General features: G+C 36.7%; 1 protein-coding gene across 1 annotated transcript in view; it reads right to left on the bottom strand.

The window, feature by feature from the left end:
* The window catches only part of LOC121414406 (forkhead box protein O1-like), a 28,754-nt gene extending 16,655 nt beyond the window's left edge, over nt 1-12,099 (bottom strand). Inside the window, exon 1 of the mRNA XM_041607570.1 lies at nt 11,374-12,099. Within this exon, the coding sequence (XP_041463504.1) occupies nt 11,374-11,808 (435 nt within the window). The 5' untranslated portion in view covers nt 11,809-12,099. The remainder of the gene's footprint in view (nt 1-11,373) is intronic.
* Between the last annotated feature and the right edge of the window lie 923 nt (nt 12,100-13,022).

The following is a 13,022-nucleotide window of genomic DNA, read 5'->3' as shown; positions in this document are numbered from 1 at the left end:
CTAAAAGATATGACAAAATTTATGACTGCTACCCCCTGTCATAACTTTTGTCATATCTTTTGCTTGTATAAAAGGATTACGCGCATTAAAGCCGCGTATTTTTGGTGCGCACCAAAGAGATAAGACAAAATTTATGACAATTTTTGTGACAAAAGTTATGACATCCACCAGAATACCGATTTTGTCATATCTCTGAGATAAGATAAAATATGGAGATAAGACAATGTTCAGAATACCGCCCCAGATGTATTTACATGAAAATTTTGATACTTTAAAGTTTTTTTTTGTTTCACAAAACATTTACATGTACATGCACATCCTGGTAGATGCTAATGAGGGACCGATGATATCAACCACTCAGTGTTTCTTATGCTTTTGGTTATTATCTATAGATGAAATATTGTTTTTTCCTCATGTGAAACAAAAATTGAATTCCCCCTGAACATGTGGAATCACCAATGTTGTATTGCTAATCAAGCACTTCTTTAAAATATTGTCAAATAGAAAAAATAATATTATAAATTTTTCATTACTTCAAAATATAATGTTCTACAATTCATATTATATTTTTCATCATTTCCATTTACTTCATCCTTGGACGTCAGAAGACTTTCCCTTAAAATTTCTGCTTGCTTCAACTACTCAGTTTGGCTTTTAAAGCTTACAGCACATGTATTTGCAAGATTAAGCCTTTTTTAATGGCATTGCAGCCAGTGGCCTTCAAACCATACCGAAATCTACCTGCTGTAATAAGCTCAACTTATAAACCACTTGGGTTTTTACCTCACTTTATAATTCTGAACAATTACTCAACAATACAGAGCCTGCTCTACACTCTTCCAAAGCTTCGGGTGTGTTCAATGTCGGTTTCAACAGCAACATGAAACGTGATTGAAAACGTGAGTTATACGAAATACTGAACACGAACACGATCAGCAGTGTACTGTTCAGTGTCAAAAATATAAAGCCGTTTACATGCACATGTATATGTTAAATTTCCCGCTTTCGGTAACGCAGCTTTAGTGCTCATTGTGACCCATCATATAAGAAAGGTCAGTTCTGACACCAGTTGGAGTAGGTTTCCACTGCGAGAGCAAATTTACATGTAAATACGTTTCAAAATGCAATTGTGTCAATGTCGCATGCGTGATGCTCAAGGTCGTAAAATTGGAGCTGATCGCATTTACAAACACGTTTTTTTACGTTTAAATTTTCACCTGAATCATAATTTAAAAGACGTTTATTTTTACGACTGGGAGGAAAGGACATTGAACACACCCTAAATGTTTTTTATTATATCCATGTTTTGTGATCATGTTTTCAATCATGATCCATGTTGCCGTTTAAATTTGGAAACGGACGTTGAACACACCTTATGTTTCAATCCCATACAGCCATTCCAGCAGAGCATGAAAAAATAAATCCTTTTGAAGATTTGAGCAGCGTGGAATACTGTATGCTGGGGTACTAAGCTAGCCCGAGGTCCTTTCTGTGGAAAAAAACACTTTCCACAATGGAGCGAGTAAAAACAAGTTTTTCGGGTCTGAGAAACCTGCTATCTCTTTTGTAGATAGAAGATGAATCCTTAGCCATCTACATTCAAGAAGGGCCTGGAGCAAAGCTATTCACACTCTAAGGAAGAACAAATTTCACATTACTAGTACACTTTAATGAAACCTAATCCAAGCTTATGGGCCTGACAAAGATAACATGTTTATGAACAACTCAGTTTATAACTCAAGATACATGTAAATTTGGTTTTCCTTATTATTCAACTTTTTGCTGAACTTTGTCATAAACATGAGTGAAGACAAGTATATACATGTACCGTAATCTCTATACATGTATTTGCATGTATATAATCTTTTACATTTGACATTTTAAGAGAGGAACTTTAATAAACCAGACAATATGAACAGGGCTTCACATAGAAACAAGAGACATTCTGTTGGAAACTTCTCCCTTGTAGCAACTGAAGTCTCAAGGCATGCACATGTACACAACACTAATTGCTCACTGGACTGGTGTTCCTAAGGGCACCTTAATAGGACCACTTGTGTTTAATCAAAGTACTAATCAATCCCTCATGAGTCTGATCTCCTCAGAGATAAACTGTTCAAGTGTGTTGGTCAGAGTGCTCCCATTTTGTGATTGGAAAATAATTATCTTACTGGGCAGGAGTCCAAGACTATCTGAAGAAATTCTGTTTGTTTTTATTCTTCATTCAAGAATCGCATTAAAAAGCGGTACTGAGTGAACACTGAAACTGTCAGTTACAAATGCAAACAATGTACATGTAGCACCAGAAATTCATTTTAAAACACAAGGTACATGTTTTTTACACCTGTACCTACATGTATTAGCCTATTACATGCACATGTATGCCAACAACAATGTAGTGATCTGATACACAAGTAGTGCAGAAAAAAGGACATGCATGCAGAGTGTGACCTTGCTGTACAGTGTCATGTATATATCCAGGTACATACATGTACATGCTGGTAGCCTATATGTACAGTGCAGATCTAGTTCTACTGATATGTGGACACCTGTACATATAAAAATGTGGTATTCAATCAATGTACTCTTCAAATTCTTTACACTTCAAAACTTTAAGGCACTCTATAGATACATGAATAAGCATTAAAATGACCAATAATAAATGCACTGATGCAAAGTACATGCATGTACAGGCCTACATGTATGTACAATTATGGAAGGAAATGTTACACACAGTATGTACATACATGCCTTGAGCTGATCATAGCATGTTAGGTCCCACAAGTGTCCTTATCCATTACAAATGTTCCAAAACAATTTTCAATATTTTCTTAATTACCTTGTAGGTACATGTAAAATTTGTTAGCCTACATAGGCTACTAATTAATAGGCATCATTCATTTTATTGTTTTTCATCTTTAAAACAAATGAAATGTGCACAAATGACAACTACAGTTATGAATGTATTAATGTATACATACATGTACATGTAAATTTTGTCAAACATTATAAATGTAGACCTAAAATAATCAAGAGTCATCTGACCTTAAAATCCAACATGAAAGGCCAAATATTATGTTGACGTTTTGATCATGTCTTTAATAGGCCTCAATCAATTGTAGCTGAGTCACGAAGGCACCTTTTTCTCAAGCACCCGAGGACAAGCAAAGATTATGTTTTCAAACTGAGTATCTCTCAGTTTCAATACATGTGCAAGCCTATGATGTGCAGTATTCAGTGAGGTACAGTGTACAGTACAATACAGCCATGCATTTTGGGAGCACGTTGGAATTGTGGCTGTCGAACAGGCCAGGGGGGCAAAGGGCATTCGTGACACACGATCAAGCAAGCGGCAGGGCATGCTGCATGCATTATCGTTATTTCAAGCAATCAGGGTCTAAATCCGTTCAGACTTCTCCCACAAGCTTTCCCACTGGAACAAACGCATCCAGTGTTTGGCTGGGGAAGGTTTGACAGATAAGATAGGGAGGGGGGGGGGTGGTTGGTGGAGGGGAGGAATTAGGCAACTGCATGGGAATGTAATGAACAATGAAGGCTCCATGTACCTTCAGCGAGGAGGCGCACGTCGACGCAAACGTGCACGGAGCAGAGGTGAGTTTCCCCACGTCATATGACGCCGTAAAATATTCACAATTTCAGCGATTACACAGCTCGGTGCAGCGGCATGCCCCGCAAAAGATGCTGGCATGACGTCAGATGCAAGACCGAGAGGGCATTAAAGGGGACGTAGCCGTCTGCCATTAACTCAGGGCAAGATTCAGGGAGCTGATTTGGGCTTGAAATGGTTGATCGGACTGACGTCAAGGAGCTATATTGAGCCTGTTAGGGGGGACCGGTCTTTCATACGCAAATGAGACAGAAGTGCTGAAGAAGGGAGAGGGGGGGGGGGGTTGGGAGAGGGTATGAATAGCCACCACAGCTCAACTCTGGAGAATCACCTTGCCTATTCAATAAAGTGTTCACGCCTACTTTGTATGAAGTAACCTTTCACTTTTTTCATTCATTCTCTGACCCACATTATGTGGTTAGGGTTAATCCTTTTCCACGCTAGCCTTCCTTGGCTCAAGTTGGCTGAGCTTTCCCATTGGTCTGCCAACCATTGAGATTACAATGGTGTTCAGTTGCGTGTACAATTCTGGCTAGCTGTGCATGATCTACATGTATATTGAAGGCCTATGCTATCATATACATACATACTGTCATGCATGCCCTATGCCTTACATTAATGTTCACAATGTCCTCTTGCCTCTGCCTGAATCCCATCTATGAAGCCCTATAAAATGAACTTTGTTTTTCTCCATGATGAAGAAATTCAGTTCTACATTATGATACATGTACATATGTACAAACAGAAGGCTTCAAAAAAAAAAACATTCCACTTATTTCTTCACCCCCCCCCTCAAAGAAAAAAAAACATTAACACACAATTACACAGTCAAATATCAAAATTCTAAAGCTCACTTCTTAATCTGGTCGTTTGAATTCGCAATGCAAGCAAAACAAAATTTACAATAAAATCGAAGCAATTTCCTTTTGACCACACTGGCCACAGCGAGAACCAAAAAATCAACTGAATACAAGTATGTTGTTTTAATAAACACATTCAAATAATAATCACAATAGTGGCTATGGAATAGTTGTCAAAGTACTATTTATGTAGGCCTACATGTATTAAACTTCACTTCATTTATAAATAGGCCTACATGTATCTTGCTTTTGTTACTACAATGTATTTACATCTTAATAATCGCAATTAAATTTGAGGAACATTCAATCATGTACATGCACAGTGTATACACATAAAATCATATGTAGCCATAGCAACATGGATCAACCATTAATTAAAAACATGTCAAAAAGGTCAATGACCTTTCATTTCTTGAAACCATACTTCCCAACTTCTGAGGGATGGCCAAGACCTAAGGAGTGATTTTGCAAGTAATTGATTTGTAATCCACAGCAAAAAATAAATAAAAAATACAAATCACAAATAAGGTCTAAAGGTAACTTCATGTACTGTACTGTACATACATGGCCAATTACATGTAAAGATCTGTGCACAGAATTATGGCCTTAAAAATTAGGTTTGTTTGCCTTAACACTACAGGAAAAAAAGTATGATCATTTTTGCATAGCTTTGATATAAAAGAACATTTTTTCAAACCATGCATAACTATAGAGGTTGAAGGGTGTTAAAGGACAATATGGATTAAGTTTTATTCATCATTTTCCGTCAACATATTAAAAAAATGTATAGAAATTAATAGTTCAGTCGGTTCATTTATTCTATTTTTATTTTCAAATTTCAATAAAAATTGCAGTTGTCCTACACATACATGTACATGTAGAGTCAGTATTACAGATTATAGGACAATTTTTTTGTGTGCTTATTTTGTCTAACTAACATATATACACTGTATATGTACACAATTAAATCTGCGGAGAAAGAAACATGAGGGCGGCGGCCGGCGGGTGATTTCACCCCTATCATTCCTTTCAAAATGCATGCTTTGGGGGCGACTATTCGCCCCAAGATCTGTCACATACAATATTCAAGACTATTTAGGAAAATCAAATATTTTTACTATGGCAGAATAATATTTGCTGTTACTGCATATTTGCTTGTAATATCCTTCAAATTGAAAGAAACAGCCTCCAAAAATATTCTGCAATTGCCCCATGTGGAAAAAAACATTGCCCCTAAAAATAAGTTATGTCCTACATTGTACATGTATAATGTACCCTGTAAAGGCTGTAATAAATGTTTTTTGCATAATTAGAACATTTTGTACAGTATGCAACTTCATGCACTGTTGCAGAGAATTATCATCTCCGATTTAGCATCAAGTAACCACTTCTAGAAATATTAATTTCAGGAAGTTCAGTATACATATCAAATCTTGTATTTATTTGAACTCCACATATCGGGAGGGGAAATTTCCTTAAAGGGACACAAGAGTCAAGATGCCTGCTACATGTAATTGTGCGGCTCTTCTTTCCTCATTGTAATGACAGCTATTGGCAGTGGGGATAGTGATGACTACATGTAGCATAATTGGAAGAGCGAGCCTGCTTCTTGCTCAATTGATTCCAATTACTTATTTTATTCCTCATGAACAATTGACAACACTTCAACTCAACGCAACTTGAATTAAATTGGAAATGATGAGTTAGAGAGAAACTACATGTAGTATGAATACTTGTACCACTAAATAAACATAAATAATCAATACTGTATCATATACATTGAGCACTCGAAAGAGTACAGAGTGGATTCATTTCTGATCAATGACATAATTTCATGCATCAACTTTACAACAAAATCATCTCATCTGCATATAGTAAACGACAAAAAGTCACAAAATTTATGGTCTAATTTTTGTTTTGTGGTTTTGTAGAACAACAATCATAAACCTCTGACCTCTCCCTGGAGTCCCCCCCCCCCTTAACTTTTTTTTTCTCTCAATCTCTTCCAAGATTTGGATATTAATTGACCGTAAAAGTGTTACGTGTAATTCTAAAAGTAAATCAGGATTTCACTCAAAGTACATGTACATGGATGCTTTATTGAATTGAACGTACAGTAACACCATTTTTCCATTTCTCGCTCTCCTTTATGTGATCTTTAGACTTAAACATTGGTCAACATTCTAAATCAATGGCTGAATTACAGGTGAATCAATATTCAAGTCAAAAACAATTATTGTAAGGATGCTTAATGATGAATGTATTGTAATGTCCGTATCTCACTCTCTCTCTCCATGTAGTCTTTCAAGATTTTGATATATTAGTTAACATTCTACATGGCTGGTTTTTTAATCAAGATTTAGCTCAAGAAACTTTGCTAATGATCGTACCAGTGACACAACATTTGTTCCTGCGACAATTGCTCCGGGCTTAATTTCATCTAAGATGCAGGGTTAGGGTTAGCAATAGGGCATTACATGTACATGTATGTAAGGTTGATATGGTAAGGTAAATAGTGTTAAACCCAGGGTTGAAGTTGGTCATTCAATTAATAGTGTGTGTGGATTTTAGAGCGGGCAATCATCGCCAGAGCAAATGTCATGGAGTCGAACATGACGTCTTTCTGTCTCTTTTTAAAGTGAAAATGATATCTTATTGCATACATCATCAGCCCTTCGCCATGCCCTATCTATCGCCAGCTCAGCTTGGCAATCTGGAGATTCATTAATCACACTTATCTTCCACGGTGCGAGGAGGCGCTCGTTTATTAGAATCCAAGCCTGGTACACATTAAAGGCTTATTCAGTCTTCAGAGAGAGAGAGACATTGCAACAAACTGATCTCTCATTCCTTGGAATTTTGAGTGTACATGTAGATGAAATGTACATGTAGACCCTACGTGTACATGTACACTATGTACATATTTTATAGTCATTATCATGATGGCATTAATAGTCATTATGACTAGAATGCCACAAAAAAATCAAATTACCTACATGTACAATACATGTACATAAAGCCAAAATTTCATTTACCAAAGTAAAGAGGTATAAGTAGATGAAGATGAAATAAGACCAACTGAGGATTAGACTAAATGAGAATTGAAGTTGGTATTAGACCTAGTGGTTTTAGAGTAGACTACAGGTATTTCAGAAGTAGACCAACTGCTAGTAGACCAAGTAAACATAACCAAATGTATGACATGTAATGTATGTGTTCCCTGGCATCAAAGCAGACATACATGTACAATACATGTACCTCACGATGTTCTTCTCCCATCAAACGGGACAGCAATACCCTGTACTGTATCCTGCAGATCTTCTCTCAATCTACCTACGTCACATTAGCTTTAGAAAGGTCATGGTATCTTCAATGCACAGGATTAAAGGGAAACTTAAAGCGATTGGTTAACATTGGTTTGACTTTTAAAAAATATGAGCTAGAAGGTCACACTTGTCACCTGTGTCTGTGATATGTTACAAAAATGAAGCCCAGAAAAAATTGTGTTCGAAAATAATTATTTAGTGCTTCAAAACTTGAAATATATAGTGACCGGAAACACCATCTTAATTTCATCCCATACATTTATGTGTACTATTTAATAGTACATGTCTATAGGCATCTATAAGACGCCTATTTACATGATCCGGGTTTGCCTTGTAGTTTTAGCTTTTCATTCTCAATAATGGTTGTTTTCAGGGTACTATATTAGTTCTAATACATGCACTTGTACACATGTTTCATCTTGGTTTGAGAATTTTTTAAACTGGTTGCTCACAAAGTTAAACAATACCTTTAAAGGGGTGATCCTACTTCATTTGCATGATCCAGGCTGGAGATAGTTATATAGAGTAAGTCACAGAGCAAGATGCTGATAATTTGATCAAAATGAGATATTAAATACTAGTAACAAAGTTATTGAATTTTAAAGATTTGCCTTATTCTGGTGAAACAGTTCTAGGCATGTCTTCATGAATATTTATTAGGTGGGCTGATGATGATGTCATATCCCGACTTGTTCTTTTGTATTTTATAATATGAAATTAGGTTTGTTCTAAATTTTCCTACCATAAACTAAAACAATTGGATTGACAACTGATTAAGTGCATTAGTTATTTATTGCCACTACTTATTTCATCATAATTGAGACACATCATTTACGAAAAAATGAAAATTATGATTCAAAGTAATAACATTAAAGCCTGTGTATAGCTTTGGTAAAGGGTCAATAATGTGATTGATAATCGAATATCATCTAATATGACAGTCTTACTGAAGCGTAGAGACCGTTAGATATTTTTCCAACTGCACTTCTCTGAGAAAATTTCAAATATTCAAATCTTGGATATATAGCGCCCTCTCTCGGCTAGGCTTGTTTTAAATTTTAAAAAATGGGCATTCAAGCACTTATCTTATAAATTTAGTGATTAGATATCCAAAAGTTACAGACAAAGAACATGTCTTGAAAGTTTCAGCCCATTCCATGATTTGGAATAGGATTTAATTGAAAGACAAAAACACACAGATATTTTAATTTGATCAGGTGACCCGATCAAATTAAATTTCCATGTAAAATCGCAAAATTTATCCTGTAAAACACATTTTCATTTCATATCCTCCACATCATAACTGTTATAGGGCATATCCATTCATACTAGCTAGCGATGAATTGGAATAGTGATAGGTGCATTTTGGTGGATTTACCAAAACTATACACAAGCTTTAAAGAAAAAGGAAAGTGGGGATGTAACATCATCAGCCCACCAAATGAATATTCATGACAATGTGCATATAACTGTTTAAAAAAATATTGATAAACCTAACAATTAAATAACTTCGTTATTTGTTATCCGATTTTGATGAAATTTTCATAATTTCGCTCTGTGAATTTTACTACATTTTAATATTTAGATCATAATATTTTCAGCCTGAACCAACCCTTTAATAAGCTGTGGGGAAGAGGAAAACTATGATTGAGAGCTTTGTGGCCCAGTGGATTAGTCTCCAGACTTTGAAACAGAGGGTCGTGGGTTCAAATCCCAGCCATGGCGTAGTTTCCTTCAGCAAGAAATTAATCCACATTGTGCTGCACTCAACCCAGGTGAGATGAATGGGTACCTGGCAGGAATTTATTCCTAGAAATGCCGAGCATGTGAAAGCTGCTTGAGCTACAGCCAGGGCAATAACATCCAAGTCCTTTGGAAGCGCATAGAGACGTTATTCATTATGTGTTATGCAAGAACTATTATTTTTTTTCAAGAATGTCACAGTAAAATGATCAACTGCAGAGTGCAGACGGCTGCTCTTTGGTAAAATCAGAGGAGTCTATTAAACACCCTGGGAAAAGATTAGCTTGTGTGAAAACAGAAAAATCAAAGAAACAAATCAATGATAGTTTGAGAAAATTGAGCGTACAGTCAATAATACAGAAAGTTATGAGCATTTGAATATTGAAAATTATTGACAACACTAATGATATGGACATCCTCCCATGGGATGTCACACTTGTACAAATCCCCAATTAATTTTCTACAAAAAAAATTATCACTTTTATCAAGCCTATCCATACATGTAGGTCAGTTTGTTTTATTTTTCCTCATGGAAAAATATTTTATTGAGATCCCATAAAATATATAATGGACAAAATGTTTGTATTATCACAACAATGAGCAAAAATATATGTTTTAGGGGGGAGTTGTAGTTCTGTGACATCTCAAATCTTGGTCTCATTGCCAATTGGAGGACCTCCATAACATTTAGTGATTTTGACATTCAAATGCTCATACATTAACTTTCTATTATTTGTCCAATTGTTCTCCAAATTCATTAATCTGTTTTCAGATTATTCTGTATTTATACTGTACAAGCACTAAGCTATTAACGCTTAACCGATCATATTCCTAAGAAATGACGATAACCAGCTGAAACATTCAGATAGAATTTTAAATGTAGTACCATCCATGCACATGACTCACAGCAAAATAAGAAGAGTTAAAGGGAAAGTTTACCCTGACCAAAAAAAAACAAATTTTTTAAAAATGGTGAAGGTGTGAGGAAAATCAACCGACCATTCAAATTTTGGAGAGTTAATCAAATTTAGATTTTTTTTAAAAATATGACATCATATAGGGCTATTCGAGCAGCCAGCAGCGCCACATGTTTTAAAATGCATTAATTTCAATTTTCAATGGTTCAGGCTTATGATGACTGAAAAAAATTCTTTCAAGAGTGGGTGTTATATGATTTGGCTGTTGATGTACTGAAGGTACACTAAAAAACAATTTCCTTTTATAATGACATTTCATTGATTTTCTTAAGTACTCTACAATACATGTATATGGGGAAGCTGCTTGCAAAGGACCTTACAAAAAAATATTAAGCTAATCATAAAAAAAGTTGCATTAGAGTTTACAAACTGCAAAAATTGGAAATCTGTTTATTCCTCAATATAAAAATCAGTGCTGGATTTAAAAAAAAATAATAATTAAGTCTTTATAATGGAACTACTGTATGAGAGAAAAAAAAATGTGAAAGCAGGAATAATGATGATGGTTATCAAAATATAATGTATTGAATTCAATTTTGTATTTTTTTTTAATTGCTAAGAAGCGACAAGAAAAGGAGAGAATATGAATTGTCTATTGATCACATTGACATTGGCTACTGTGTGCTTGCAGTGCGGAAGTTGACTGGTCAATGCACAACGCACGCGCTGCAAGCTTATGGGTGCATTGGGTTGCGATTTGAAAACAAGTCTCTCGCACGACGGACAAAAAAATACACAAAAAGTACAATCGTTAAAAACTACATTCTTTGACATGACACTTGCCAAATTTATGACTACAATGTGGAATGGACTTCGGAGATTACTCTGGGATAACATACCTTCCAACCCGCTGAACTATTGCTGTCTCCTTTATCCTTGAAAAATGGGACATTTTTTACCATCCAGTCGTAAATTTGGGAGAGGGTCAAGCGTTGATCGGGAGCACTTTGAATCGCCTTGGTTATTAAATCTGCGTATGACAGGTTTCCCCAAGCATTTCTTCTTGAACCATTCCGTCTCTGTGATGATGGAGTTGATAATTCACGATTTTCTCCTCCTTCTAAAGGTAAAACAGGCTTAGTATCCGGTGTTTCTTCTGTAAGAACGGCGGGACTGAGTGCCGCGTGGGGATGGTCTACCGGAGGCGCCGGGGCGGCGGCGGCGGCATTACCCGGTTGCTGGGGCTTCGAGTCCAAAAAGTCCGGCCGACGCAACGGCCATGTACAGGAACGTGGTCGAGCTTGTGGCTCGAAATCGGGGTCGTTATCAACCATCTTGATGATGTTTCCAAAGGGTATTAATAATCCTAAATTGGGTCACAAGTACACACTATCATATGAAAGTATCCACTAAAGTCCAGGGGGCTGTCGTTCCATATAAAATGCATGTGTGTCACTCTAAAAGTTGTCAGACACTGACACAACGAACATTCACAGTCACTGAGCTAGCTCCATCCAGCCGCGTATATACGTCGTGCACAATAATAGTCGAAGCCGAATATAAGCTATGCATGCAACTCTCGTAGACGTACGTGCGAATCCTATAGGATCGAAGAGCCGGCCGGGAATTCGTTATGTATACGGCACGCATTTGCCGTACAAGTAAAGCGCAATGCAATATGCATGTAGGAAAAAAAAAGTCAACCGCAAAGACTTATGAGGGCGACAGAGTTGCTCGTTCAGAGCAGATTGTTGAACATTGAGAAATAAGTTCCGTTATATTTTTTTTAAATGCGATATCAGGGTAAATAAAACGTTAAAATTCATTCCACATTTTTCTTAGAGTAACGCCTCCTTTATCACTGCCATAAACCTTAGACTCACCATGCACCACCACCATCATTCACCACCACTTACTTACCAAAAACCACCATAGCACCACTATTTCCTTATCACCACTACGGTCACCACCGCCAATTTCACTACCACCACCACCACCGCTGCTACCAACACCACCACCAACACCATCGCCACAACCAACATCACTGCCATCCTCCGTTCACCATGCATCGCTACCACCATCATCACGAGCACCATAATTGCAACAATTCGCCTTATTTAAAAAAGGGTGGATATGGGGGATATCACCACCGCCACAATCATTACCACCGATTAGAGTCACCAACAACAGCGCAGCAACCATCACTCTTGAAGGGGAGTTGTTGTTGTTTGGGGGTTTATTCCTTTTTTGGTAAAATCTTGATGAGTTTCATTTAATTACTTGATATTTTTTGAAAGACACGAACACTTATAGGTATCATACGAGTATAAAGCCGGGGAGTAAGAAGGGGCCAGTGCCCCCTCCCCTATGACATTTTTAAAATAATTTTTGTTATATGTATACGGTAGATTTTATCTAAAATTCACTCAAAGCCTACACCTGAATTTTTTAAAATCGTTTTAATGATCATTTAACAAAACTCCTCCAGCTTGATGAGCCATGCATGTCGCTTCGCTCACTCACGCTTTATTGCGCCGGGGAGGGGGGG

Source organism: Lytechinus variegatus, chromosome 4, assembly GCF_018143015.1.
Source record: "Lytechinus variegatus isolate NC3 chromosome 4, Lvar_3.0, whole genome shotgun sequence".
NCBI classification, from domain to species: domain Eukaryota; kingdom Metazoa; phylum Echinodermata; class Echinoidea; order Temnopleuroida; family Toxopneustidae; genus Lytechinus; species Lytechinus variegatus.
The sequence above is the reverse complement of the archived record's forward strand: the minus strand, read 5'-3'. Positions and strand labels throughout refer to the sequence as shown.